The sequence below is a fragment of the Podarcis pityusensis genome (genome assembly GCF_964106645.2).
Source record: "Podarcis pityusensis genome assembly, chromosome: 8".
NCBI classification, from domain to species: Eukaryota; Metazoa; Chordata; class Lepidosauria; order Squamata; family Lacertidae; genus Podarcis; species Podarcis pityusensis.
Genome location: NC_138033.1, coordinates 32,063,496 through 32,091,492, shown reverse-complemented (window position 1 = coordinate 32,091,492; position 27,997 = coordinate 32,063,496). Strand labels below are relative to the sequence as shown.

The 27,997-nt window shown below is 48.5% G+C and overlaps 2 protein-coding genes across 7 annotated transcripts; one reads left to right on the top strand and one right to left on the bottom strand.

The window, feature by feature from the left end:
• Window positions 1-10: 10 nt before the first annotated feature.
• On the bottom strand, window positions 11-15,831 carry LOC308484663 (myotubularin-related protein 9-like). 2 transcript variants are annotated; one of them, XM_081019614.1, is made up of 11 exons: window positions 15,621-15,831; window positions 14,021-14,080; window positions 12,156-12,264; window positions 8,357-8,482; window positions 7,199-7,372; window positions 5,633-5,850; window positions 4,553-4,714; window positions 4,176-4,317; window positions 3,410-3,630; window positions 1,099-1,244; window positions 11-361 (listed from the first exon to the last, which is right to left on the bottom strand). In XM_081019614.1, exons 1-11 carry the CDS (start codon window positions 15,815-15,817, stop codon window positions 270-272), a joined length of 1,647 nt encoding a protein of 548 aa, XP_080875740.1. In that variant the 5' UTR covers window positions 15,818-15,831; the 3' UTR covers window positions 11-269. The 2 variants fall into 2 exon arrangements, with proteins under 2 accessions (XP_080875740.1, XP_080875741.1); XM_081019615.1 differs by lacking the exon at window positions 14,021-14,080.
• FAM167B (family with sequence similarity 167 member B) lies at window positions 10,658-27,920 on the top strand. Of its 5 annotated transcripts, XM_081019659.1 has the most exons (5): window positions 10,804-10,829; window positions 15,867-15,949; window positions 19,084-19,306; window positions 24,350-24,768; window positions 27,091-27,920. In XM_081019659.1, exons 4-5 carry the CDS (start codon window positions 24,475-24,477, stop codon window positions 27,352-27,354), a joined length of 558 nt encoding a protein of 185 aa, XP_080875785.1. In that variant the 5' UTR covers window positions 10,804-10,829; window positions 15,867-15,949; window positions 19,084-19,306; window positions 24,350-24,474; the 3' UTR covers window positions 27,355-27,920. The 5 variants fall into 5 exon arrangements, with proteins under 5 accessions (XP_080875789.1, XP_080875787.1, XP_080875785.1 ...); XM_081019661.1 differs by lacking the exon at window positions 19,084-19,306 and having other exon boundaries at window positions 10,786-10,829; XM_081019660.1 differs by lacking the exon at window positions 10,804-10,829 and having other exon boundaries at window positions 15,842-15,949.
• The last annotated feature ends 77 nt before the right edge of the window (window positions 27,921-27,997 follow it).

The following is a 27,997-nucleotide window of genomic DNA, read 5'->3' as shown; positions in this document are numbered from 1 at the left end:
TTCTGGCAACTTGTGTAGTCCAACATGAAGTGTCTTTTAATTGTCAGACTTTAGTGACCAGCTCTGTATCCAGTGGGGAAATTCTCCTATTTACAAATCTCTCACACACAAGGGCTGGGTTCACAACATGGTTACTCTCCTTGATAGCTCTGTGCTTGCTGGTTTCCAGCACAGCAGAAACCAGGCTGTGGCTGATCTTTTCCTACCCAGTTCTTTGGTTTCTGCTTTTGAAATGGCTTGTGCTGCAGTCTGCTTTAGTGCCATCCCACTCAGTCTTCCTGTGTGGACTTCACTATTTTCTGAATTTCTCCCCATGCGTCATCTAGATGGTGGGATGAGCGGACCCAGCGGAGGAATAAGCCTGTAGGAAATTGTTAGATTAATATCTATATCCCCATATACAGCAGGTTGAAAAAGTAGTAATTAAAGATATTTCCTCTTCTACTCCCCTTCGACTCTGGGCTCTTGCTTTGATTGGGATGGTAGCAGTATTACCATAACAGTAATAGTCTGGAAGAGGAATATCGAGTAAAATGCCGCAGCTGAAGGAATAGGAAAGGTATTTGGATATCCCAAATGGGCATGTTGTAGCATAATCCGAATCAGTCAGTGAAATTATGCAATAAAAGGTTAAACTGACAATTTGATTGCACCACAATTGCAAAGGACTAAAATGAAATGTTCTTTGAAGCCCCAATGTATAAGAGAAATGGCTAAAGTTAATTAAAGTTTCTTTAAAAGGAACCCCCCCCCCCAAGTTGTCCACACAAAATGATGGGTTTTTTTTTAAAAAAAATAAAGTTTCAAGTCCTCAAGAAGACTGAAAATTTGCCCTCACTGGGTTCCTGCTAGTGCAATGGGCCTTCCCCTACTCCCTCTATGCTTCAAAACAAGTTGGGGGAAGGAGAGAGGAGGTTTTTCCATCATGTAACCAGAAATGCTTGTGCTGATGAAACATTTGTTTTAGTGCTATATTGAATTCCTCTCATAATTCTGTCCTGATATGGTGGGGGGCTTGGGTTTGGTTACAGACCACAGAGTCCAAATAAAGCAAATTGATGTCCCTATTTTGAGAGAGAATGGGCTTATCTATCCTACCTTGCCAGAGAAGCAAACTTTGGGGCTCCACCGATGGCCAGATAACCAAGGGGTTGTGTGCATAGAGCGGATTTAGGAACTCCTCCCCTTTGCTGTTCAGCCAGGGCCAGAGTGAGTGCGTCTTCTCCTTCACTTCACAGAGCTTCCTGCAGGGGGAGATGGTGACATTTTAGGCCCTCTTGCGGGGTAGGTCTGAGCTAGAGCAGTCTTCACCAACCTCTGGAAGAAACCTTGTTGGTAAAGGCTATGCTAGAATGTGGAGAAGTGCTTAATAATATAATACACAGGTGCTGCACATGTTGAACTACCCTGCAGTTTGGGGATAGGAGCGGAACCCTGGAGGGAAGGTCTGGCTGCCTGGGAGGGTCTGAACCAGAAACTTGAGCACTCCTGTTAGGGCAAGGAGGGAGACCTTGTGGTTCCCACCAACAGCCAATGTGGCCAGTGATAGAGAATGAAAGATGGCCACGAGTTCCCCAATCCTATCCTGAGATCCACAATGACAATGAATCCTGAGATCTTGACAATAGAGAGAGCTGATGTGAGCAACTGCAATCGGATGTGCATAAGCTGTTTTGTACTTCTAGCTTTTGGGTGCCCCTCCCATCTTGTGGCTGCATCTCTGTTTCACCACAGAGTGGGGGTTGCATCCGTAAGAACGAGTAACCATGAAAGCACGGTGGCAATTTCTCACCTGATGGTGACATTTCCCTGTGAAAGTAGATTGTGTGTGTGTGTGTGTGTTCTCTTTGCCTGTCGCTCTCTCCTATACACATAAAAATGTAAGGGTGTCACCACACAGTCTCCATTAGAGGATTTGTAGTGCCACACTACAAACCTGGTTTTGCATGAGGCCAGGATGGGAGAGGGGAGCAAAAGAATAGGCAGGTTTAAAAATGGTGGTTTTAAACAACAGCAGAGGTTTGAATAAAGCAGGGGTGGTGGGACACAGGAGCTGTGTGAGGATGGGGGTTTGGGGGAGATGTAAAGGGAAGGATGGGGCTGGAATGGTTGGCAGAGGTGTAGGTGGGGTTGGGGGACAATGCAAGCAAGAGCACCAGCCTCTGCATTTGTGTTTGTGTGTGTCTGGATTTATATAATCACTCAACCTGCACAGGGATAGTTCTTTTTAGGGGCACCTACCATGGTGCAGGACGTGGGTGGCGCTGTGGTCTAAACCATAGAGCCTAGGACTTGCCGCTCAGAAAGTCGGTGGTTCAAATCCCCGTGACGGGGTGAGCTCCCGTTGCTCGGGCCCTGCTCCTGCCAACCTAGCAGTTCAAAAGCATGTCCAAGTGCGAGTAGATAATAGGTACCACTCCGGAGGGCAGGTAAACGGCGTTTCCGTGCGCTGCTCTGGTTCGCCAGAAGCGGCTTAGTCATGCTGGCCACATGAGCTGGAAGCTGTACGCCAGCTCCCTTGGCCAATAAAGCAAGATGAGCACCGCAACCCCAGAGTCGGTCACGACTGAACCTAATGGTCAGGGTCCCTTTACCTTTACCATGGTGCAGAAGTGCTGCCTTTCCTGCTCTTCACCTCCACCATGTGGCGCTGTAATTTATAAGAGCCAGTAACAATGCAAGAGTTGCATTGGAATGTCCCATGGCCTCTTGATTGTGTGAGCTTGCTGTGAACACTTGAGCTGTTGCCATCAATTTTTCTCCTAGCCCTGACTGCCATTAGATTGGAGGAGTCACAGTTCAGGAGCAGGACACCTGTTTACCTTCTGGCAGTGCGGGGCCATAGCTTAGTGGCAGAAGATCTACTTTGCATGTAGATGGTCCCCTGTTCAGTCAATGGCATCTCAAGGCACAGCTGGGCAAGACCCCTGCCTGAAACTGTGGCAAGCTGCTGCCGGTCATAGTAGGCCTGCCAGGCCTCCCCCATTTGGCCTGTGTGGCCATTTCGACCAAGCCTTGCCCACCTGCCCCTATAAAAATAAGGATGCCACTGGGCCAAAGAGGGGCTTGCAGGCCAGCAAAGCCCAGGGCACAGGAAACCAACCATCAGCTCTCAGCTCTATGGTTTGAAGCCCTGACAATCACTGGGATCCTGTCCACGAGCATGTTGATGGAGATTTAAGGATCTGGCTGGCTGGCTGGATCCAGTTCCCCACCTCTGGTGTAGAGAGGACCGAGTTAGATGAGCCAGTGATCTGACTCTATAGGGCAGCTGCCTATGAAAGCTCAAATTCCCAGTTCAAATCATTGGAAGACATTTTGAAGACCTGGTCAAGCTGTTTGATGCCCGCCCTGCTGCCGAGCCTCTTTGCCTCTAGTCTCAGTATCGCTCTCCCAACTTTTGCCTCACCTTTCTTTCTCGTTGTTGCACAGGAAGGTGCCATAGGGAGACGCGTAGCTGTGCTCGAAGAGCGCCAAGAGGAAGCCCTCGTTGAACTCCAGTGATAAGGGAAACTGGTGCCCCAGTTGCCAGACGCAGTCAAGGAAGAGGAGGAAGGTGGGTGCCTCATGCTTGAGACGGACGTGGGAGTAGGCTGAGTGGGCGCAGCGGAGGCAGAACGGATGCCCAGCCTGGGAGGAGAGGAGGAGCAAGGAGCAGTGGGCAGGTGGGAAGATAAAAAGGGGGTAGCTAGTCCTTATGGCCTCCTGTCTGCATGCACAATCACATGCACACATTAATGTACATGTGTGTGATGGCCACACATACCTCTAGCACACAGGCTTGGTTGAATGGCTTTTAGCAGCCTTCACCAATCTGGTGGACTCCAGATAATTTTAGACTACAACTCCCACCAGGCCCTGCTAACACGGCCCAGTTCCCATCAACCCCAGCATCATACAGCCATGCTGTCTGGGGCTGATGGGAGTTGTAGACTGACCTGGCAAAGATCCACCATATAGAAAGATCTGCTCAAGGCTACCGTACAGCCTTCACAATTAGGAGCTAATGGTTGCCTTATCCTTTGTGGAAAAGGCTGGTTTATAATGAGAGTCAGTACGTAAAGCCAGAGATAAAGGGTGTGCGGAGGATAATCCCATAGGATCTGAAGATGCAGGGCAGCAGGGCACCCTTCGGACTGAGCCCTGGCACTTGAAGCCCCACCCAGCGCAGGTACCTGTATCCACTCCCGTTCCAGCAGCCCCTGGAACCCGGCGAGTGTCCTGCAGTTGGGATCCAGGATGACCTGGGCAAGGGCTGTCACCAGCAAGGTCGTGTCCGTTCCTTCGGCTCCATGTACCAGGACGCAGGCCTCCTCCCTGTAAGCAAGCCGCAGAATGCTCAGTAGCTTGGCACCACCCTGCCCAGTCCAACAGAAATGTGGTCCTACTTGAGGGACCTTTCCTCCCGTCTTCTCACCCCTCCTTTCTAATCCCCCTTTCTAGTCTATTCTCCGCCTGCCTCTGCAGAGTTCACCTGAGCCCCTGTCGCCTCAGCCTGCTGCAGAGGATGGGAGAGAGGGAGGTGTCTGGGTCTCCCCGCCTGCATCAGTACCTGTCCATGCACTGGGCCGCAAGGCAGGCGGTGCTCAAGGCTTCCTTGACGTGATACAGCCATTTGGAGGCTTCAAGCTTGCTCAGCCAGCGGTCCATGTTGTGGGATGGGTCATTGCAAGCCTCCACCAGCTTGATGAAGCTCTCTTGGAGGGGACGACCCCTGGGGGGGGGGTTGGCAGGAAAGGAGCAAAGAGAGAGAGAGAAGGAGACTTGGTCAACATGTGGGGGATAAGCCATTCGGTGGCTACTAGCCATGAAAGCTACATTCTCCTTCCACAATTGGAGGATGGATGCCTCTGCTCATCCCTACTTCCCTTTTTGCCGTGTTTTTAAAGCTCCATGTCTGAGTATTGTTGTTTTTTGTCTCTGCACTTTCCCTAGGAAAACCTGTGCTCTGCTGCTGAATCGGAGCAAATGGCAATCAGGTTTTTTCATGAATTTGAGGCAGGAGGAGAATTAAGGACCAACATAGCTGCCTTTTACTTTTTGAGCTATTAACTTGTTTGGTTATAGATGGAGCTTTGAGGGGGTAGGTACTGTTGAAATCGTATTTTTTAAATTGTTGATCTGAAAGAATAAAAAAGAAATTAGCCTGGGACCTGGAGAAATGTAATTTGATCCCAGGCCCATCATCAGTGATATTTCCTGTACTATCTCAGCAGAAGAAATTACCTGTAAACCAGGTGATGCCTGCAAAGTAGACAGAGCCACATAAGCACAGACCACACCCGGCTCTGCTTATTCTCCTTTGCACTTTAAGAAGAACATCAATCTCTTCCCTTCTCTTGGACTTTTTCTTTTAAAATCGACTTTTCTTTCAAAATCGGTTTTTCATTCCATTTGTGCCCTGGTATGCCCTGCTTGTTATTTTATTTCTCACATTCATACCGCACCTTTCCTGCAGGGAGTTTATACAAATGTGGTTCCCCATTCCCTGTTTTATCCTCACAACCACCCTGGGAGGTAGGTTAGACTGAGAGAGACGGTCACCAGCCCAAAGCCACCCACTCAGCTAGACGGTTGAGCTCTGATTAACTACTGCCCCATTTCATTTCTGGGGCCCAGAGGGCATGCTCACCTCTCCAGAGGCCGGTGAAATCTCTTCCAACCAGGATAGGCGCTCCGGTGCTCTGTGCCTCCCCCCAGCATCTTTGCCTGCTTGGCTGCCTGCGCTGACCTGGTCTCCAGGACAAAGCCGCGGTCCCCACCTGCCAGCACAGCGTGCAGCAGCAGTTCATCCTTCCGGCAGCGCTTCCGGTTGGGCCCCACCAGCGGTTGGCTGCTGCGGAGCATCACCTGCCAAAGCAACATGAAAAGGATAGTGGGGGCGAGGGGGCTTCTGTGGCGGCACTGGAGCAGTTCTTTTCTGCTCTCTTGCCCTGCAGCGGCCGTTGCAAATCCCTGCAGGAACACTGCCATAGGGGCCAAGGGAGTCAATCTTTTCTCATCTGTTTTTAGTCTGTTGCTGTTTTAGCTTTCTGGAAGTCTTAAATTATTGCTGTTAATTTTTCTCATTGATGATTTTATTTTATTTTTTGTGAACGACTCTGATTTTGTTTTGCTTTTACAATCAAGTGGTGTATAAATTCCATGAGGTGGTAATAATGATAATAATATCCTTTGCAACAGGGGCGGCTCTAGCTCAGTAGTAAAGTGCAGAAGAAGAGCCTGTTGGCCCATCTAGCCCGGCATCTTGTTCTCACAGTGGCTGACCAGTGTCAGCCCTTCTGCGGTTTCCAGGAACTGGTATTTAGAAGCATTTCTGCCTCTGGCTGTGGAGGCAGAGCACAGCCATGATGGCTAGTAGCCATTGATAGCCATGACCTCCATGAATTTGCCCAGCCAAGTTGGTGGCCCTCACTGCCTTCCTGAGGGAGTGTGTTCCATAGCTCCATAGCTGCTTGAAGGAGTTTCCTTTATCTGTCCTAAATCTTCTCACATTCAACTTCGCAAGTTCTAGTGTTATGAGAGGGGGGGGGGAGTTTTTCTCTTCCCACTTTCTCCATACCATGCAGAATTATATAAATTCCTACCGTGTCGCCTCTTACTGAAAAGTCCCACCCGCTGCAACCTTTCTCCACAGGGCAGGCTCTCCATCCCCTCCTTGATCATTTGGGTTGCCCTTTTCTGAACCTTTTCAAATGCCACAGTATCTTTTTAAAGAGGATAGTCCTTTTGCTTTCATGCAAAAGGTCCAGGTTCAGTCCTCTGATGGGGCTGGGAAAGGGCACCCCTGTCTGAAACCCCAGAGAGCTGCTGAGCTGGCTAGACTTTGCATCAGGCTCCCTTCCTGTATTCTTTCCCAGACCATAATTGAGCAGAGGACTATTTTCACTAGTGGACCAGTGGTCTGGCTCATGGCAAGGGAGCTTCCTAATGTAACTGCATGACAGATTACAACTGTGCATCAGTTATGCAAGTTCACATTGCACCATTTCTTGCCTAATTTTTGCTCCAAAGGGCAGCTTACTAATTTACCAAATGACATGCTTTTTTTTTGCATAACTTGCTCAGCTTCAGACAAAACAGGCAAGCTTGTTTTCTGAAGCTCCGCCGCCCCCACTCGCCACCGCAGAATAACACAAGAAACTAGGAGTGGGTTGTCTGTGGGAAGATGGGTACAGGAAAGAGACACTGGACTCACAGTCCCATTCTTTTTGTGGTAATAGCTGAGGATGGGGAATCGTCCCCCGTGACGGAAGCGGGCACTCTCTCTCAGGGCTCCCTCCTCCACTTTGGTTGGCACGATGACAACGGGTGGGTAGCTGGAGCAGGCCCCAAAATCCTCATTGACGTAGCTGAGCCTCCAGGCACCTGTCTGGGAAGTGGGTCAACGTCAGATTGTTTCTCGTAGCCTGCAAGGCAGAGGTCTGGAACTGCTCTCCTTCAGCCAGAAGCAGCCCAATTGTTTGGCACTGAGCTCCTCCCTCAGCCTCCCCCTTGTCTTTGGTGTGTGTCCGCCAAGCCCCACAGTGGCAGGTTGGTGTATCTGTGTGTGTGCGTGGTGTGGTTTTCTTTAAACTGCAGTGAAACTTTAGGCCAAAGGAAAGGATCAGGGCAGTTAAGTTGGAGGACCCCTTGTTATAATAGCAGCCTTAAAAAAAAGTTACATTTAATCGGGTTTAATCCTATGTAGATAAAATAAATGATTATATACAATTTTTAAGGTAGATTCTATATAGCTGGTCATTTTTTGAAATGGAGGTTTTATTCGGAAATTGTCAGGTCCAGTGTCAAGTAGAAAATAAGATATAGGGAGAAGTTAGAATTAAGTAATGGAAAAGAAAGTAATAAAATGCACCATGGAAGGGGTGGTGGTGAAGGGAAGTCAATATTAATTGTGTGTTTCTTTTATTTGAAATGTTATTGTTTCAAGTGTAAAATGAAAAGGAAATTTGAAAAAAAAAGGAAATTTTATCTGGAAATTGTCAAGTCCAGTGGCAAGTAGAATACTGTTTCTTTTGATGCTGTCATCCAGTTGGGTGTCCCCTCCAGGGACTAAATGTCCCACCACACCACCCTTTATGGGATATGGGGAGGAGGCAGTTCAGGGTCAAGAGTTGGCTATCGGGTGGGATTGCTTGCCATGCCCTAGGGGAAGAGGAGACATTTTGATGGGTGCCAGGGTGAATGGTGTGTGTGTGCTCTGGGCAATATGGCTTGTGGTCCACACTAACTGCAAGGCTGGCAGGGAGTGAAGGGGTGCTGCTCCTTTGGACATGGAGGGGAGGAAAGTTGCCCCCCCCAGCCATCACCCCTGCTTTTCTCTGCCTCTGCAAAACCACAGACCCTCGTGACTCACATCTGCAGCTATTTGCTGGTAGAATTCCTCAAGGTGGTGCAGCCCCCACCCGTCTTCCAGCTTCATGTTCTGGGGTCTGTAGAAGAAGGGGTACGTCATCATCACTGACTCCACGGAGGAGAGGGCCTGCAAGAGAACAAGGGCGGTGGATCATCCCCAGGAGCTTTCCCCACACTTAGCCTTCACCAGTCTGGGGGCCTCCAGATGTTTCAGATTGCAGCTCCCATCGGCCCCAGCCAGCATGAGGCTCATGGGAGTTGTAGTCCAAAACATGTAGATGGCACCGGGTTGGTGAAGGCTGGTCAAGACAAATTGTGTCTTTTTGAACCAGCAGCGCCCCCACACACCTCGCCGCTGCCACTTACCTAAACAACCTGCTTAAGGGGCTCTGGGTCTGCCAACCATGGGGAAGAGGGAGCGGCACAGACTTAAAACATCTCCAGTGTCTAGAATTATTTTTGTAAACTGCTTTGAGGGTTTCTAAACAATCAAGCGGTATATAAATTTTAGAAATAATAATAATTTGAAAGCCCTGAGCTTCATGAGTTGCAGCAGCCAAGAGTTTGTGCAGGTAAAATTGTCAGATGGATGTGTGTGTTCTCCTGCACCAAAGCACCCTCTCTTTATCTTGCAGGCTATTTCCCCACCCTTTTTCTGTTTGGTGCTGTTAACGATAGAGCAAGGCTGGGCTGATGCATCAGGGTGCCAGCTTTTACTCTAAAAAAAAGAAGAAGATATTATAGTCCTTATGGCTGCAAAGAGATGCTTGAAACCATATGGGCAAGCATCCCAGAAGCCAGAGAGGGAGATACTGCAAAATAATAATACTGGGGTGTGTGTCTGGGCGTTAGTGTTTTGCATTGCCCATGCAACTGTATGTCGTTGAGCAGTCAAGGCAGCATTGGTGGCCTTGAGTGCATCTCGCATGACATTCTGAATTGTACTGCATGCGCAGCTCTGGCTTCTCAGAACTGGATCCTGGGGAAGTGATGACCTTTCCTGCCATCACTGCCTTGCTGCTCAGGGACACCCCTCTGGAAGGGTTAATGGTGCCTGATGTGGAAAAATAACTTGGATCTTTTTCATGCTTTTCCACCTCTCCGTATTGTTTGCCTTCCAACAAGGAAATCCCGAGGTGAACAGAGGCTGCCTTTGCTAGCGGGTTAGTGATGAACAAATAAACAGGCCAGCAGCAACTCTTGCCAAAGAGCCAGAGAGCCTTTCTGTGCTGCCTGCGGGATGCAAGCCAGCCCCTCCTGCAGCCAGTCTTGCAACACCCCCCGGTCAGTTCTGGGTGCTTCTAAGGCAGGGGTCAGCAAGTTTTTTCAGCAGGGGGCCTGTCCATTGTCCCTCAGACCTTGTGGGGGGCTGGGCTATATTTTGAAAAAAATAATCATGAACGAATTCCTGTGCCCCACAAATAACCCAGAGATGCATTTGAAATAAAAGGACACATTCTACTCATGTAAAAACATGCTGATTCCTGGACCGTCCGCGGGCCAGATTTAGAAGGCGATTGGGCCAGATCCGGCCCCTGGGCCTCAGTTTGCCTACCCATGTTCTAAGGCCAGTGTTTGTAAGGCAAAGCTGCCCCGCCCCCCGCCTGCATGGGAGCGACTCAGGTATGTGCCTGGGAGGTGCAAGTTTCCCCCTTTCCTATCAACGGGGTCCTTTGTGGTCACAGCATCAGACGGAACCTGGGTTCCAATTCTGACGCGTGGCCATGAGTCAGTGACCTGGAGCTTCTCATATGTTCTGGGAATAAAAAGGGTTGTGGGCTGGGGAAAGCAACATAGGCTGCCCTGAGTTCCCTGGAAGAAATCCAATAAATAAAAGTTGCTGTTATAAAGATGGGGGAAATGTGTTGATTGGCAATACTGCGGCACTTCATTAGTTTTTGCTTCCTTTTTTTGGGGGGGGGGTAGAAGATAGTTGCAGCTGCAGGCTGGTCGGCAACTGGCCTCACCAGAGACCCAGGCTGACAAAGGAGACAGAGAATGGTGGGGTGCAAGTCAATTCTCCCAACCCTGGGCAGAATAGCCTTCAGACAAATCCCATTGCCTTGGTTTCTCTTTTCCCTTTTGGGTTGGCTCCCTGCATTGTTCATGAGGCTGAATTTTGGGCAGAGGGCAAGCTGTTGCTGATCCCTAATCTGTGGGAGTTGGGTATGTTTAGCCTGCAGAAGAGACAACTGAGAGGTTGTCAAATACCGTATTTTTCCATGTATAAGACTAGGTTGTTGTTTTTTTACCCCAAAACCATGTTAAAAATTTGGGGTCGTCTTATACATGGGTAGTGCTGAGGGGTGATTGGCAATTGGTTGTAGCCACGCCTGTTTGTTGGCTGCGTCAAGGGTCGCTGTTGATTGGCTGCTGGTGCGCCAATCATGAATACGATTTGCTGCTGCTAGCGGCAACCGGGAGGCGACAGTTGGCTTCCACGACGTGTGCTATCGTCTGGGCCAGTCATTATGGTGAGTAATTTCCGGCAATCTCCCCCCCTCCCCGCCCAAGCTAAACAAGTGTGGGCATCCATCCCCCCCCCCAAAAAAACTCAACAACTCTGAGCAACTCCCCCCACAAAAAGCTCAACAATTCTGGTCAATCCCCTCCCCTATTCTTAACTTTGAGTCCCCCAAAATAGGGGGTCATGTTATAGACAGGGGCGTGTTATACATGAAAAAATATGGTATCTTCAAATATCTGAAGGGCTGTCCCATGGAAGATGGAGCAAGCTTGTTTTCTGCTGCTCCAGAGGGAAGGATCTGAAACAAAGGATCCAAATTACAAGAAGAGAGTAGTTTATTATAAGTGGTAAGAGCTATTCAACAGTGAAATCATTTGTTCTTGGATTACTGATTATAGTTTGGGACTGAAACTACGCTAAGCCAGGGATCATTTGTTTCTCCTAAGTGTGACTGGGGAAGTGCACAACAGCCCAGCTTAGTGCATGCATGACTAACCATTAACTATGGTTTATAGTGACGTGCACTGGACCCGTGTGTGTGTGTGTGCCTAGGGCCCTGCAGATGTTTTGAATGGCAGGTCAGCCCAAGTCAGCACTTCCAGATATTTCTGGCTACAAACACAACCACTGTGTTAGCAGGGGTTGATGGGAGTTGTAGTCCAATACATCTGGAGAGCACCTGGTTGAAGAAGGCTGGTGTACATCATGCATACAAATGCACCAGCGAGATCTGCTTTTCTGGAGGGGATAGGTCTGGTCTAGCAAAGCCTCCTGCCCCTTTGGCTGGTCGAGAGAGTAGGCCACTCAAGCTAGCAACCCCAGGTCAGGAATGCTGGCTGCGGGCCACCATAGCAGTCTAGATTCAGGTACTGACACTCACAGGCTCAACTTGGACCCTCCACACTTACCGATTTTTTTTAAATAGAACCAGAATTTAAGTTATGTCTTTGCCTTCCTGTTATGATTTGGGGGAGAGAAGGGGAACCTCAGTTACTCATCCTACCCTCTAGTTGTCATTTTGAGCTGCTACAAAGTGCTTTTCCTTCCCTCAAAGGCCAAGGTAATTTAATCTACCATTGGAGGGGGTCATAGTTGTCAACTTTCCCCTTTTCTTGCGAGGAATCCTATTCGGAATAAGGGAATTTCCCTTTAAAAAGGGGGAAAGTTGACAGTTATAGAGGGGGTGCAGAGGCAGAAGGGACCATCCCTGCTACCTTTTTCCAAGGAATTTGTGGGCTGGCTGTGGCAATGACAGGCACTCTGCGCATGTTCAGAGGGCATTTATCTACATCCAAGTTCAGATAAAGCTACATGGGATGGGCATGTTGTTCACCTCAATGGAGCTGGCAATATTAAGACACTCCTCCATCCCAGGAATCTCCAGCTGCAGAATTTTCAAGTCTTTGCATTTGAGCGTGATGGTGCCCGAAGCGTTTGCAAGCCTGCAGGGGGAAATGAAATAAAAGGGCAGTAAATAGGGGAAGATCCAGAGACACTTTCCTCCCCCCCCCCGAACTTCTCTGCGGATGTGGAGGCCTTTGGCCACAATCCCAATCAGCCGCACACTCTGGGTTTGAGATGGGCAGGAAGTCACATGAGCAGCCTGCTGCGAACGACAGAAAGCAAAGCAGAGAGGGGAGAGCTGGCTCAAAGAGCAGAAATGTCTTTTCGAATCTACATTAAGCCAACAGCAACTGGAGGGTGCCATGTGGGCTGTCCTAAACAATACTGAGCTAAATGGAGCAGCTGTATGACTCAGGATAAGGCAACCTCCTATGCTGTCTGCAGATGGAAGGATTCTCCTCTAATTGAGGTAGCCTCCATTATTATTATTATTATTATTATTATTATTATTATTATTATTGCTACTACTACAAGTTCTTGCCCACCCTTCTCCACAGGGTCCCAGGGCAGGTTACAGCAAAATACAATGTTAAAATCAGTGTTAAAATTAATAATAATAATAATAATAATAATAATAATAATAATATTTATTTATACCCTGCCCATCTGGCTGGGTTTCCTCAGCCACTCTTGGCAGCTGCCTTCAGATGTCTTCTAAAAGTCAGCTAGTTGTTTATTTCCTTGACATCTGAGGGGAGGGCGTTCCACATAGCGGGCACCACTACTGAGAAGGCCCTCTGCCTGGTTCCCTGTAACCTCACAGTGCTGGAACCACCAGAAGGCCCTCGGAGCTGGACCTCAGTGTCTGGGCAGAACGACAGGGGTAGAGACGCTCCTTCAGGTATACTGGACCAAGGCCGTTTAGGGCTTTAAGGGTCAGCACAAGCACTTCGAATTGTGCTCGGAAACATACTGGGAGCCAATGTAGGTCTTTCAGGACCGGTGTTATATGGTCTCAGCGGCCACTCCCAGTCACCAGTCTAGCTGCCACATTCTGGATTAGTTGCAGTATCCAGGTCACCTTCAAAGGTAGCCCCACTTAGAGTGAATTGCAGTATTCCAAGCAGGACATAACCAGAGCATGCACCACTCTGGTGAGACAGTCAGCGGGCAGGTAGGGTCTCAGCCTGCATACCAGATGGAGCAGGTAGACAGCTGCCCTGGACACAGAATTGAACTGCGCCTCCATGGACTGCTGAGAGTCCAAAATGACTCCCAGGCTGCGCACCTGGTCCTTCAGGGGCACAGTTACCCCTTTCAGGACCAGGGAGTTCTCCACACCTGCCCGCCACGTGTCCTCTCAAAACAGTAACATAAATAAAATAAAATAAATTTAAAAATAAATAAAATCAGCATTAAATAACTCAGGTGGTGGGAATGGCCGGGCCGTGGATACTTAGAGGTGAGGGATGGGCACACTGCACATGCTCAGAGACACATTGTGATTCTTCCACATTTCCTGAGGCTGAGCCCTGGGGAGCTCTGCTTCAGATTATGCCTTCCTGGGCTATCACCCACTTTGCACAATCCCCCCTCCCCCCCTCCGCCCTGGCTGTAGGTGCAGAAATCAAGGGCAGGATAACTTGTACGTATTTCTCCCTGTACAAACAGGGTTCAAGAAAATAATGGCAGGCATCTTCCAGGCATGAGGCGGGTCTTCTGGAAATGTGGGGCCCAGGACTGCTTCAGGCCCCACACCAGTTTGGCAAGCAGCGCAAGCTGAGGAGCAGACAAACACTAAGCCTCTAAGCTGCGGCCATGCCTTGCAGCTTGAAATGGAGTTAAAAGGCGAACCTGGTTTCTGTGGGGGAGCCGTTAGTCCGGGCGCTTTGATACCAACTTAGATTCTGAACGCTGGGGAGTCACAGGAAGGAAAGAGGAGAGGTTAGCATTGTGCCACAGGTGCATGCAAGAGGTTGGTGGTCTGGGCGGCGGTTGCTGGTTTGATCCTCATCTGACAAGAAGCCAAATGTGGGGGTCATTTGGGGGTCATTTGGCAAGGTAGACGGCCCAGCATCTTCTTGCCAAGCCAGCAGGGTTACCAGCCTTTCTCTCCCAGCCCTGCTCTTCTGCCTTTCACAGCAGCCTGAGATGAAGACATTAGGGGGGCAAGGCTCTTTTGCCAGCACTTGGTTCAAACAGCACATGCTCAGTGTCCACACATTAAAGGTAAAGGTAAAGGGACCGACTCAGTCGTGACCGACTCTGGGGTTGTGGCGCTCATCTTGCTTTATTGGCTGAGGGAGCCGGCATACAGCTTCCGGGTCATGTGGCCAACATGACTAAGCCACTTCTGGCAAACCAGAGCAGCGCACGGAAATGCCGTTTACCTTCCCGCCAGAGCAGTACCTATTTATCTACTTGCACTTTGACGTGCTTTTGAACTGCTAGGTTGGCAGGAGCAGGGACCGAGCAATGGGAGCTCACCCTGTCGCGGGGATTCGAACCGCCAACCTTCTGATCGGCAAGTCCTAGGCTCTGTGGTTTAACCCACAGCGCCACCCGCGTCCCACCCATGTCCACACATTAGGCTGCTGTTAAAAGAGCAGAGGAGCACAGCCAGGGTAAAAGGTGGCAACTGGACCTTAGAGCGGAGGAAAGGAGTAATTCAGTATTATAGAAGAGGAAGATTTTATTCCCCATGTTCCTAAAGCACTTTCTTCTAATATTACTGCTAAGCATAAAAGGATAGCTCAGTTGGTGCAGCATGAGACTTTTAATCTCAGGGTTTGGGGTTCAAGTCCCAGGTTGGGAAAAATCGTCCTGCATTGTGGGGGTTGGACTAGATGACCCCTGTGGTCCCTTACAACTATACAATTCTATGCTTCTATTGGTCTGTGACTTCATGAGCCAGGACACTAGCCTGAGGTGGGCACGATAGGAACAACATAGGAATATAAAAAGCAGCCTTATACTGAGTCAGACCATTGGTCCGTCTAACTCAATATTGTCTACACCAATTGGCAGCCGGGTTTCAGGCAGGGAGTCTTTCCCATCCCTGCCTGAAGATGTCCTTTGGGAACTGAACCTGGGATGTTCTGCACACCAAGCAGATGTCCTGCCACTGAGCTACAGCCCTCCCCAGAGCTTTGCATCATTTGCTAATATTTTGCACTGAGGTCACTTTGCAAGACCTCAATCTGGGCTCAGGTTTAGGCTCAGCAATGCTTCTCTTAAAAACTGCAGCTCCGTTGCAAGTTGTTCTTGGTGTGGGGGAATAGAAGGGGTTCTGACTTGCTCAGGTTCTGTAAGGCTTAGTTTGGTTAGTTCACAACCCGGGGAGCAAAGCAACAGCATTTTGATTTCATGCATATGGAGCCTCAGTGATTCTTAACAGGGTCGAGTGATGCTGGGGCTGGGGGTAGGAGAGGTATGATGTGGGAGAGACAGTCACCTTTTCTCAATGGCGTCCACATTGCGAATAAGAAGCCATAGCTCAATCTGGCCCTGTTCCCCGTTTCCCCCTGGGTGGGAAGATAGAAGGAGGTGGTGACTGGTGATGCAAAGTGTCCCTTTGACAGACGGGAGTCCTGGACGTGACAGCACCACATGGTCCACCTTGGTGGTCTTGATCAACTCTGCAAACTCCATGGTAGGGAGAGGCTGGGCCCAGACAGCAAATGTGTCTGTTTTGCTCCAGAAAGTCCTGTGGACCTGACTGAAGAAGAGAAAAGGCCTTCCAGGGGAACCTGTTGGAAGAACAGACAGATATGACGGATGCAGGTGAGTCAGAACAGCATTTAGAAGACCAGATACAGTTATGTGACACAAATTCTCAGCATTTCTGCCCAACATACAGATTATGCACACTGAGCAAAAGTTTTGGTAAGGAGCTGATGGGAGTTGTAGTCAAAAACATCCGAATAGCACCTGGTTGGGGAAGGCTGTTTTTGATCAGGATGAATGAGGACTAAATGGGTCGTCTGATGTGGGATGTGAAACAGAGCAGTCAAATACAACATCCCTAGAGTGGACATAAAAAGAGGATGTCTGGACTAGCCAGTCGGAACTTCCTATTTCCTCCTGGGCAGGGACAGACTTCCTCTGCATGTGACTAGATGTGGGCGTGACCTTACCTGTGCAGGTAACAAAATACCTCAGAGGAGGCTGCCATCTATCTCTCTGACTCCATTTGTCAAAGAAGCAACATCTGCTTAGCCTAAGATGCTCTCTAAGATGCTTCCAGCCAAGAGAGGACAATGGGGCTATCTCTTCATGGGACAGATTCCAGGTGTACATATTTTGTAACATAAGTCTGCCTTCTGGGATCCATTTGTGAACAGAATGTGAGTAAACTATTTTATATACTTTTATACAAGACTGTGTTGTGTCTATCTATTTATGAGGGAATAAAGGGGAATTTACCAGGAAACTTATTTTAGAGGCTTATAGAAGCCTGGCAAACGCTATCCGCTGTGCAAGTTTAAAAAGGGCAATGTTACTCTGCTAAATTGTAGAACTTGTTAACACAAGTTGGAAAGGATATAATTAAACAATATATCCTCTCCTGCATCCCTGAACATTCCCACACCTGGAAGGGCTTATAGTCGTTGTATAAAATAACCAAAACAGATTGACAGTAGTAAGCTAGAACCCAGCAAAAGGGACACCTTCCCAGCTTGAGAAAGAAGCGCAAGATAAGAACTATTGGTTTGAAACAGGAGGGCTTCCCATTGCCAGTTTTATTCGGACAGTTGTGCGACAAGCAGACATTCAGCAGGTGATACTCTCCCCTGGTATGCAGGGAGACGGATGAGAAAAGTATGGGCTGCCGAATTTCTGTTCTTAAAAGGCACAGCAGCCCTGCAATGGAAAGAAGAGGAAAGTTGGCCGCTGTGTTGTCTTATTTTCAGGGGGCTGCAACATCACAGCAGTCTGCGAAAGGGAAGCAAAAGGAAAGGAAAGAGAGAGGTGCCTCTCTGATGCTTTGTTCCATGTTTCTCTGTTGATGGTAGTACAGTGATACCTTTAGTTACGAACTTAATTTGTTCCGGAGGTCCGTTCTTATCCTGAAACTTCTTAACTAGAGGCGTGCTTTCGCTAATGGGGCCTCTTGCTGCCGCTGCGCTGTCGGCACACGATTTCCGTTCTCATCCTGGGGCAAAGTTCTCAACTCGGGGTAACACTTTCAGGTTAGTGGAGTTTGTAACCTGAGGCGTTTGTAACTCGAGGTACCACTGTACTCAGATATCTACATGGAATTCAGACAAGGCTTGTTACTCAGGTGAAGGTCTGGGTGCAGTTCAAGCCATAGTGTTGCTGTTCAGCTTGACTCCCGAACCCCTGCAAATTTGCTCAAGTAATAAGACTCAAAGGGTATATTCAAAAAGAAAACAAAATGGTGAACACATTGTTTCCAAGAAGGAGGAAGCAAAACTGGTGTGTCTGTGTCCTTTCCCCTCCGTCCCTCAGCTAGAAGCCTGACTCAGATATTTCAGCTAAAATGGAACAGCCTGCTTCTAACATTTTCACAATTTCTATGCCTCCGGGGGATTAATGTGCCAAAACCGAAACAAGAATTCAAAGACAGATTCCTAAAACATTCCAAAGACTGTTTTGAAAGTCATTGTTTGGCATTTACAAATCATGCAAAGTGACCCCAGTCCAGATACGTGCTTCTCTGACAGCCACTCAACATACAGAAACATGTGAGATGTGATTCCCTTTCCCAACAGGAGATTAAGCAATAGAGAAAAGCCTCCTCACCTGCTTAATTTCCTTATCTCAAGCTCTGGCCTTCAAGGTTCCTCCTGAACAGCACAGTCTGGCTTTAGTGGGGGTGGGAGGGATTGCTCCCTGCTTCCCTTGCTCCCAACCAGGTGATCTTGGCTGAGATGTGATATAAAAAGGTATAAATAAAACCAGAAGAGCTGTAGAGCCCTCACAGCTAAAAGTGTGCTAAATAAATGAAACTAAGAAATGTAGCTCATCCCAACGTGGAGATAAAGCCACAGGAAAGGCTACACCTGCCTATAGTGCAACCCTCTGAACCTTTACCTGGGCCATCTCAAGACATTTTGCTGCCTGAAAGAAAGCAGCAAATGACTCCTCAATTCAAGCTGCAAGAGGCCTCAAGGCTGGTTGGAATATTTGGAAACCTGAAGCAGACAATCCCACAAGTCATCTTTCCCCTTCCCTGGCAGACAAATGCTAATAATTCATTTTCTACCCTTTCATGACACCCAAAATCTGCTGACAGAGGCAGCCTGTTCCCTCCATCTCTAGGTAGGGCCCTGATCTTTACTGTGTTAAGTGAGGCTTGCTCTCCATGTGTTTGCATGCCATGCTTCTGCTTTGAAGGCACAGGAAGAAAGGATGGAAAAGTAACAGTAATATTTAACAATGCTCCGTATGTTTATGAATTTATTTAACTTCCTTATAATGTTGTGGAATTTTGTTGACTTTTAAAATGCTTTCCTTTGAGAGCCGCTTTGAACATTAAAAAGAAACCAAAATGACAATATATGGGATACCCAAATTTGGAGCAAAATCTGCCCAGGTGCAGGGCCTGCTTTTCACATGCAGGAGGTCCTAGGTGTAACCTCAGAATGGCTGGGAAAGAAAGACCCCTGTCTGCAACCCCCAACAATCATCATAGGCAATCCTGAGCAAGATGGGCCTATGGTCTCATGCTGCTTAAGACAGATTTCTACCTTCTTCTTCACATAAAGGCAATACATACATTAGGCTTCCATAATGTGTGATTGGCGGCCAAGCACACCTGTCCTGTTCCTGCAATGACAATAAAAGGAAGAGGTGCACTAGATCCCTGGGCATGCCACCATATGTGGGCAAAGGGTAGAGTTGCCAACTGACCAAGAAAGAAGAGCAGCCTGGTCTGTTCTTTTGCCTTTCAGAGCAGCTTGAAGTGCATCTTTTAACGAAGCTTTTAACAGAATGAAGATAAGCATCACCTGCTAACAGGTGTACAATATGCTGGGGTTAAAACCACAGCTACAGAGCCCTGCTGAAAAGTTGACAGCCTGACTGGTGGATTGCATTCAATCGGGGTGTCCACAATGCGTGCTAAGCCTGCACCATTTATCACAGCAGTCCTTAGAACAGCCACAGCCCTGAAAGGTGGGCCAGTGTTCGTTTTTTAAAGTGAGGGCCATAAAAGGATCCTTGGCCACTAGCTGGATTTATGTGAATTTAAGTCAGACCTTGGAGCCACCTAGCCAGTTCATCTCCTCCGGCCAGCTGGGTCATCTTCCCAGCCCTACCATTTGGGAGCGTTTAACTAGAGGTTCTGGGGATCATCCCTAGACAGAGCAAAACAGCCTCTTAAAAAGCCAGCAAAGGGGTGCTCCCTGCAGTGGGTGGCCCCCTTCCCTTACCTGACAGCTGGATTTGGAAGCAGAGCCCTGTCAGAACCTGCAGGAGATCTTGCTTGGCAGAAGTTGGGGGTCAAGCTCCTAGTGATGAGGACCGCAGGGGGGCAAGATGCAGAGCCTGATCATGAGCAGGGCCTGCTGGAAGTGCCATGGCCAGAGAGGGGTGCAGGAGGAAACTGCTGCTGCTGCTGCTGCTGCTGCTGCTGCTGCTGCTGCTGTTGAGAAACCTTTCAACAGCTGTTTTGCTTCTCAAAATAGCTGAGGAGTTCCAGCATGCTGGCTCTTAGATTGTGAAAGAGAGAGGAAAAAAAGGAGAGCATGCAACAGGAACTGCACACATAGCCGTGTGGGAGAGGCTGAGAAGCAGAGAGAGAGGGAGGATATTGGGTTTAAGGTAGCCTGGCTATAATGTTTTCTTTTCCGTTTATTTATTTTTTCCACTGTCAAGGGACTTGACGGGTGAAGATCGTTAGATAAACTGGCAGTGCAATTAAACTACCACAATATCCCCCCCCCCCGGGTGCCTTGATGGGCTGCAGGCAGATGGTGGGGGAAATGGGGCTTGAAGATACACAGAGAACCACAGGAAGTGAAACTCTGGCAGCGTGGGGGAAGAGAGAGCTCTGCAGGCTGGTGTGCTAAGCCATCTTTTGATCCACGCTTTTCGACAAGAGAGGAATGGAGTAGAGCCTTAACTTTCCTACTGAAATATCCTGCAAGAAAGCAAAACAAAACCCTCATGCTGTGCAAATATATTGTTATGAGCTTGTGGGTGCCAGACACTTAATCCCTGGACCCAGAAAGTGTTAAAAAGATAAATAAGCCAGACTAGTTTCCTCATGAGGTAATCGCCTGGGAGATGAGCTGTTTAGAGACCTAAGGAAAGGTAATGGGCCACTAAGAAGACAAAGGCTCTGTGCCAGATGCAAAATTGGTGGGGCCCCTCCAGTTCTGAGTTTGTTAGAAGACAAAGCCAGAGACTGAAGTAGGGTTTTGGGGGACTATGATTTGACCAAGAGGTGGGGAAAGGTTGCAGGCTGGTAAAGGAAGCAAGCGGGACAGAGGGTCAGAGTAGAATGATTCTGTTTGAATCCAAGGCTGTGGTAGAAACAAGACCCTCTTGGGGTGTCCATGCGTTGAGCCCCTCCATTGTAGGCTCAGGTTGTATATATGTGTAAATAAACCATATATCATGAAGACACCACAGTCTCCGCTGTGCTTTATTCTCCCAAAGAAACACGAATCTTGGGTAGGCACCTGGAATCTCACAGCTCGGAGATTGGGGTAGCATGCAACAATATTGAGATTTCATCCCCTGCAGCATATTAGAGATTGAAAACAGGGCCACTGGTCTCCTGAGGGGTACCTGCGCTTTTCTCTTGCTGCAAAAACAAAGAGCTTTGTGGCACCTTAAAGACCAATGCAACAAATTTATTCTGGCATAAACTTCATCAGCTGCATGAAATCCTATCCTAGGTTGCTTCATTTTGAGGGCGGTGGACTGTAAACAGTGAGGTCAGAGGGAAATGAAATGCAGAAAAGAGCAGTGAAAATTGCATTAACAGTGACCTTAAACCACTTGTTGCTGGCATCCAAGAGTCAATTAGCATAGGTAGTGTGATAAAAATCCTTTGTCCCGATTCAGTCTACAAGTGATAAGGTGGAACCCCTTGAGGAATTGCAATGCAATGAATTTCAACTTGCCTTCTCCCTTTGAAGTTTCTTCCTTCCAGACTGGCCATTCTCCAGTCTCTTGCATGCTGTGCTGGGAGGTTGAAATGCCCTAGTCCCCCTTGCCTGAAGGCTCTGTTCCATCTGTTGTAGGCAGCAGACCCAACTTCACCGCCTTTAGGCTTGCTGTAACCTTAGCTGATGGTGGCAGAGGCAGGAGACCATTTAAAGACCATTTAAAGAGCCAGGGTGGGGTAGTGGTTAGAGCACATGTCTATTCAGAAGTAAATCCCCCTGAGTTTAATGGGACTTGCTCCTTAGCAGAATGTGAAGGTTGCAGACTTAACTGTGCTCAATATGGTGCCTTGAATGACCTGTCTGATCAATCTGAAGCTGCAGCAAACCTATGCAAGACTGTGTACAACCACGCTTGTATAAAATCAGCCTTTGCCAACTCAGTGCCCTTCAGATGTTTGGGACTCAACTAAGGTGTCCGGGTGTCCTCCTTTATAAGGCACAGTCCTCTGTTTGTACAGCTGTCTCGCCCAAGTCCAGTTTAAAGATAAGGAGCCATAAGAAAATAGAGAGGGTGCTTAGAGTTGTCCATCCACAGCCCCAGTGCAGCCGACTGAGCAGGCACACAAGTCACTAAGGTGAGATGTGCTGTACTTCTATGGAAATTTAACTATTATTTCTAGATTTGCATACATATGTGTAAATCAGCATATGCAAATTTTATGCGTACAAGCATAATTTTTATTTTTAATTAACCACCCCCCCCACTTTTTTGGTGATGCCTTTCCTTCTTTTTGGCAACGCAATAAGCGGTCCTCCTAACTGCAACTACCTTTGGCCCCATGATGGGAGTTGTAGTGCAAAACATCTGGAAGGTGCAATGTTGGACATTTTGAAGGAACCAGCACACTGCTTGGCCCTTTTCTGCCATGCTTTAGGACACACCTCTCATTCCATTTCTTTGTCCCTTCAGTCCAGACTTCCTGTTCCACCTTAAATGCAGTGCAGCTGTGCTCTAGCAGCAAATAAGTCACCAGCTTAACTTGACCTGACCAAATACCCTATGGCCCAGCAGAAGGGAACTAAAGCAGGGGTAGGCAACCTAAGGCCCATGGGCCACAAGCGGCCAATGGGGGTCATTTAACCGACCCACGAGCCACCCCCGAACCGAGCTGCCCACTCAGTGAGTCCCCACACGCTGCACTAAACTGGTGCAACACAGCATGGGGACTCGCTTCCGCGACGCCAGAAATCGCATCTGCGCAAACACAAATGCTGGAAATTGTGGGCGCGGGCACTCACACACAAACACAATCCGACCCACAGAGGGATCTCTGCTGGAGTGAACCAGCCCAGGCAAGGTAAACCTTGCTGACCCCTGGACTAAAGGGAGCTCTGCAGAGGCTCTGCAGAGACTAGTTGTGGGCATCGTCAGAGCCCATCCCTGTCCATATCATGCCTGTTGGGTGCTGGAATTTTAGTGGCCTCACCAAACCTGGGAACAGGGAGCACAATGCAAAACTTCTCACCCTGTAGGTGAAAAAAGGTAAAGGACCTCTGGACGGTTAAGTCCAGTCAAAGGCGACTATGAGGTTGCACCACTCATCTCGCTTTTAGGCCGAGGGAGCTGGTGTTTGTCCACAGACAGCTTTCTGGGTCATGTGGCCAGCATGACTAAATTGCTCCTGGTGCAATGGAACACCATGACAGAAACCAGAGCGCATGGAAACACCGTTTACCTTCCTGCCACAGCAGTATCTATTTATCTACTTGCACTGGTGTGCTTTTGAACTGCTAGGTTGGCAGGAACTGGGACAGAGCAATGGGAGCTCACCCTGTCACGGGGATTCAAACCGCCAACCTTGAGGGCTGGACAGAGAATGCTTTTTCCTCAGCCAAATTGCTGGGGAGGAAGGTGTGTCTGTGGATATACATGTATGTGCCTGTGCTGTGCTGTATGTGTGTGTGTTGTGTGGCATGTGAATGGATGTGGTTTCTGTGCTCACTTTGATCACAACCAACCTTTGGCATATGGGCCCTGGAGAATTGGCCAAGAGGGAATGTGGTCCTCAGGCCAAAAAATATTCCCCACCCCTGCCCTATAGGAACCCCAGTCTCCCCCCACACCATTGGAGCCAACTGGGCCCCTTTAAACAAACAGGCTTTTCCTACAGAGAGTGGAGCTGGCAGCTCAGAGAGACCCACAGTGCCTATTTAAAGCTCAACCAGAGGTCCACTGGTGCTGGAGCAATATCTGGCTATGTTCTTCCTCCTTATCCAATGCGACCCATGCATAGAGCTGTCCAGGGTGCTATTGAATTCTAGACTTTTTGCCTTGCCAGAACATGGACCTTGCTCTACTTCACCCCATCTTGCTCTGCTCGCTTGCTTTGGGTCAGAACCTCTATGCTTCTGAGGCCAATGCATGGAACCGAACAGAAATAACGCAACATTCTCTGTTCCCCTAATCATAGAAATTGCTGCTGGTTGTGTCTGTGCTCTGCTAGTTCTCACATGATGCATGACTGCAATGTATGGGTAATTCAAAGTGTGCTAGAGTTCACTGGCAAACACTATGCTGCACTGAAGTGCATCAAGTGGCTATTTTCTTACTGGTCAGCAGGTGGTGATATGTTGCAATTGTTGTGCTGTAATTAAAAGGAGTATTAAAACATAAGCAAGCTGGGTGAGGGCCACAATGCAGAGGGACAATAAGACTTCGGAGGGTAGTTATCTGAATATGTTGCTAATCCACTATCTCACCTTGATTTTACTGACATGTCAGCTGAACGAGGGCACAATTTGCTATAAAATGCCCTTGAATCTTCTGGAGTGACCTTTCGATCTTGGCTCCTTTTCAGACCTGGGTGGAGGACCCATATCTTTTTCTCTGCTGACATAAGAGTCAGGAAAGGAAGGAGTGCTGTTGGGATTAATGGCTTTACACTCTCGCTGTCTTTTATGTCATTGAAACTTCCTTTCAAAGAACAGGGTGTCTCCTCCCAGTTGGAGACAATAAGTCAGGACCAAAGAGAGAGAGAGAAAAGGCCTCCCATTAACCTCTGGATAATTAAAGTTCCTGCTTGCTTTCTTTTATTGCCAGGGCTTTATTGTTCCAAGAATAAACAGCTTTCCTCTATGCACGGACACATATGACACAGAGCGAGTGGGTGACTGAGGGAGTCGGTCTGTCTTGGAAAGAAAGCCCTTTGCCCTCACACCTCTGCAATGTCTTTGGTGAGGTTCAAGGAGTTTGGGGAAGAGGAGGAGAACTTGGAGGCAGAGAACCTGGACAGCGTCAAGGCCTTGACGGCGAAGCTGAAGCTGCAGACCCGGCGCCCTTCCTACCTGGAGTGGAAGGCTCGTGTGCAAAGCCCCTCCTGGCGGAACGGGCTCAGGACCCTGCCGGAAAAGCAGTGCGGGGAGACGGCCGGGGAGGACTCTCAGGCCCACGTCCCTTTGAAGACCATTTGTGGGTTCCCCACCATTGGTGATGCCTTGGAGTGGCTCAGGATGGAGCTGGTGAGTATTTTCCCAACCTTTCTGGGGGAAATGTGAGCACCAGAGCAACTAGCCCCAGCCCTCAGGGGCAAGTCTGGAGCAGTGAGGCAGAGGAGGCACCTCCACCACCGGTGGTCGCAAGCTTTGCAAAGGCTGCGTCCTGGCAAGACCTCCCCAGTGGTCTTCTATGGCATGGCTCACTCCACTGGCCAACTTGCATCTGACCGTCTTTTTCAGTTCTAGCTAAAATATTTAAAGCTTCAGGCAGTGAAGTAGTACAGTCCAGATACATACCAGTAGGTGCTCCCTGTACAGTCCCTGTTTCTTGGTACCTGTTTTGTCTCGAATTTCTGCTTAAAGTTTGTAGAGTGAGTTACTGGAGTTGCCCTTTTTCCCAACTTTTAGCCCACCTCTACAGCAGCCTTCCTCAACCTGATACCTAGATAATTGGGACTACAACTCTCATCAGCCCCAGCATCATAAAGCTGCACTGTAGTGGAGGAGCGGGTGAACTCAATGATCAATGTACACTTACGAAGACCAGCTGAACTCTGTCCTGCATTGTCTTTCATTTCACGCAGTGTATTTGCTAGGTTTGTCTTGAGCTTTTGGTAAACTGCTGTAAGACAGTTATGATTTCCTAGCATATCTTTAACCACGTAACGAACACACCCCGTTCTGTGTTGCTGGAGGAAGAGGGGGAAGTTAATGAATATATAGAGAATATGTAGACGGATAAATGAAACTACAGTATCTAGAAGGCAGAGTAGCGCCTGCAGCAATCAGGGCCAGCCCAATATATTTTGCTTTTTGAGGAACAGCATTAAACATTGTGTGTGTGTTTAGGGACACACCAGGGTCCCTAAAATTCAAGCCCACCAAGTTATTTTGGCACCTGAGGTGGAAAATCCCACAAGTGTCTCCCATTTCCTAGTAGTAAAAATATACAATAGTAATTCAAATAAACTAACCACTTTGCTTCAGCTGCTTGGCTCATTTTCTTCATGGTAGGGCTCGTCCTGACAGCAGTGTATAATAATTGGGGTGTGTGTGTTTATTTTTGGCTTAAGACTTGTTGTTGTTGTCATCCGTCTGCTTCGGGAGACAAGGGAAGATTGGGGGTTAAGTCAAACCATTGCTGACCCTTCAAGTGTCCCTATTTTCCAGGGACATCCCTGATTTAGAGAAGCCATCCCGGTCTCTTATTTCATCCCAGAATGTCCCACTTTTCCCTAGGATGTCCCTAATATCATCAGAGAAATGTTATCTGACCCTCAAGCTGTCTGAAGGCAATCCTGTATAGGGAAGGTTTTTTTAATGTTTTATTGTGTTTTACATCTGTGGGAAGCTGCCCAGAGTGGCTGGGGCAACCTAGTGAGATGTGTGGGGTATAAATAATAAAATTATCATTATGGAATGGGAACATTCCTATTTTCATTAAGGTTGGAGGGTATGCCATTGGAGAGTTACAGCGGCTGCTGTGAATGTAGAGATGTCAGCTGTATGTGGGCTGTGAACCCCTTACACCCCCTTTAATTCCCCCTCCTCCAACTGCTGCCTTCCCACATGTCCTCCTCCCTAAATCTGGATATTCCCTATGAAATTGATGTCCTGTTTCGATTTCCAAAGCATAGGGAATCTCTGGATGAGAAATTATAGGACAGCAGTAGCTGGAGGAGAACACTGCATGGACATGTAAGAATTAAAGGAGGAACAAGGGGTTCACAGTCCACATTCAGCTAAAGTGTGGATGGGCCCTAAGACACTGAACCAACGAGTGGCACACTTCCTGCACCTTCCATTGAAGGGCAAGGCGGGCACAGCATTTAGCTGGACAGCAAGCAGTTGGAGTCCCAGGCAAACAGATGCTCCTTCTGGTGGGCTGGCTAAGTGAGGTTTGTGCATGCCAGCCTCCTAGGTGACAGAGGCAGGGTGGCTGTTGACTTGGCATCCAATTTGCTCCTAGCTTCTATGTAACGGGAGGAACCACCTCCTTGGCTGGATCAGCTATGGTGGGTGTGTTTGGGAGGGAGGTGACAGGAGGCACTTTTGAGTTTGCCTGAGCATCCTTGGGAGGGAGGATCTCCACCCTGTAACCCACTGGGACCCTCCTTGAGATCTCTTGGGGTTCAGAACCTGTTCCCCCACCTTCCCCAGGGTCCTCCAATTCCCCAAGCTCCTCACACTCCTCCTCAGGGTCTGACCACCCTCTCAAAGACACTTCCACAGGACTCAGGACAGGACATGGCCTTTTTCTGATCCAGCCATGCTCTTTTAATTTTCTTATGGGGTGTGTATGTGTTGCCTCTCAGGCTTCATGGTTATTCCTTTGCTTCTATCCAGCGGGAGATGCAGGCCTTGGATCACCAGTTGGCACGGCAACTAATGGGCCTGCGTGCTCAGATCCACCGGCTGAAGGTGGAACAGGCCTGTCACCAACACAAGGAGATGTTGGACGACGCCACCTTCGAGCTGGAGGGCTGTGAAGAGGACTCTGACCTGCTGTGTAACATCCCACCCAAGATGGCGTTCCTCTTGTCCACACCCCTCAAGCACATTGGCGTCACACGCATGAACATCAACTCTCGCCGTTTCTCTCTGTGCTGAGGGGCCTTGCTTGACCCCTCTTCTGATTGCATTTTTAAGGCCTGCATCCTTCAGCAAGTGATACACACGCATAAACCCATCAGTTTCCAGGGACTCACACAGAGAAACCTGGCATAGGTTTTTTGTTATGGGATGGAGAGAGCCAGTTTCTCAAAAGGCCAGAGGCTGCCTTGTCAGCAGGTGGTTCTGTGCAGCTACCAACTGCTTTGTAAAAGAAGGCATTTTTGCTGCAGACAGTAACAGGCTACTGAGTATCCTCAGATCCACCAGCCCTCACATTTGGGGATGGGAATGTTCCAGGATAGGGCCTTCTGAGTTGTCCCCCCTCCCTGTCACAACTTTGGAATGCTCTCTTCAGGGAAGCCTGCCTGGCACCAGATCTGACATCCTTTCAGTTCCTTTGCATTTCCTCAGGCGACTGTACTCCAGCTTTTATTATCTCTTCCTGTTGCCCCTGTTTTATTTTGTATTACCGTATGTTATTCTTAATACGCGTTAGCCACTCTGAGAGGCTGTTGCCTCAAGAGCAGGTTACAGACTTCAAATAAACAGACAAATAAAATGTTTGCTGGTCTCTTTGTACCTGTTGTACTTTGCCACAACGCTTCACCCACTCCACTGTTCTAGATACAACTTTGCACGG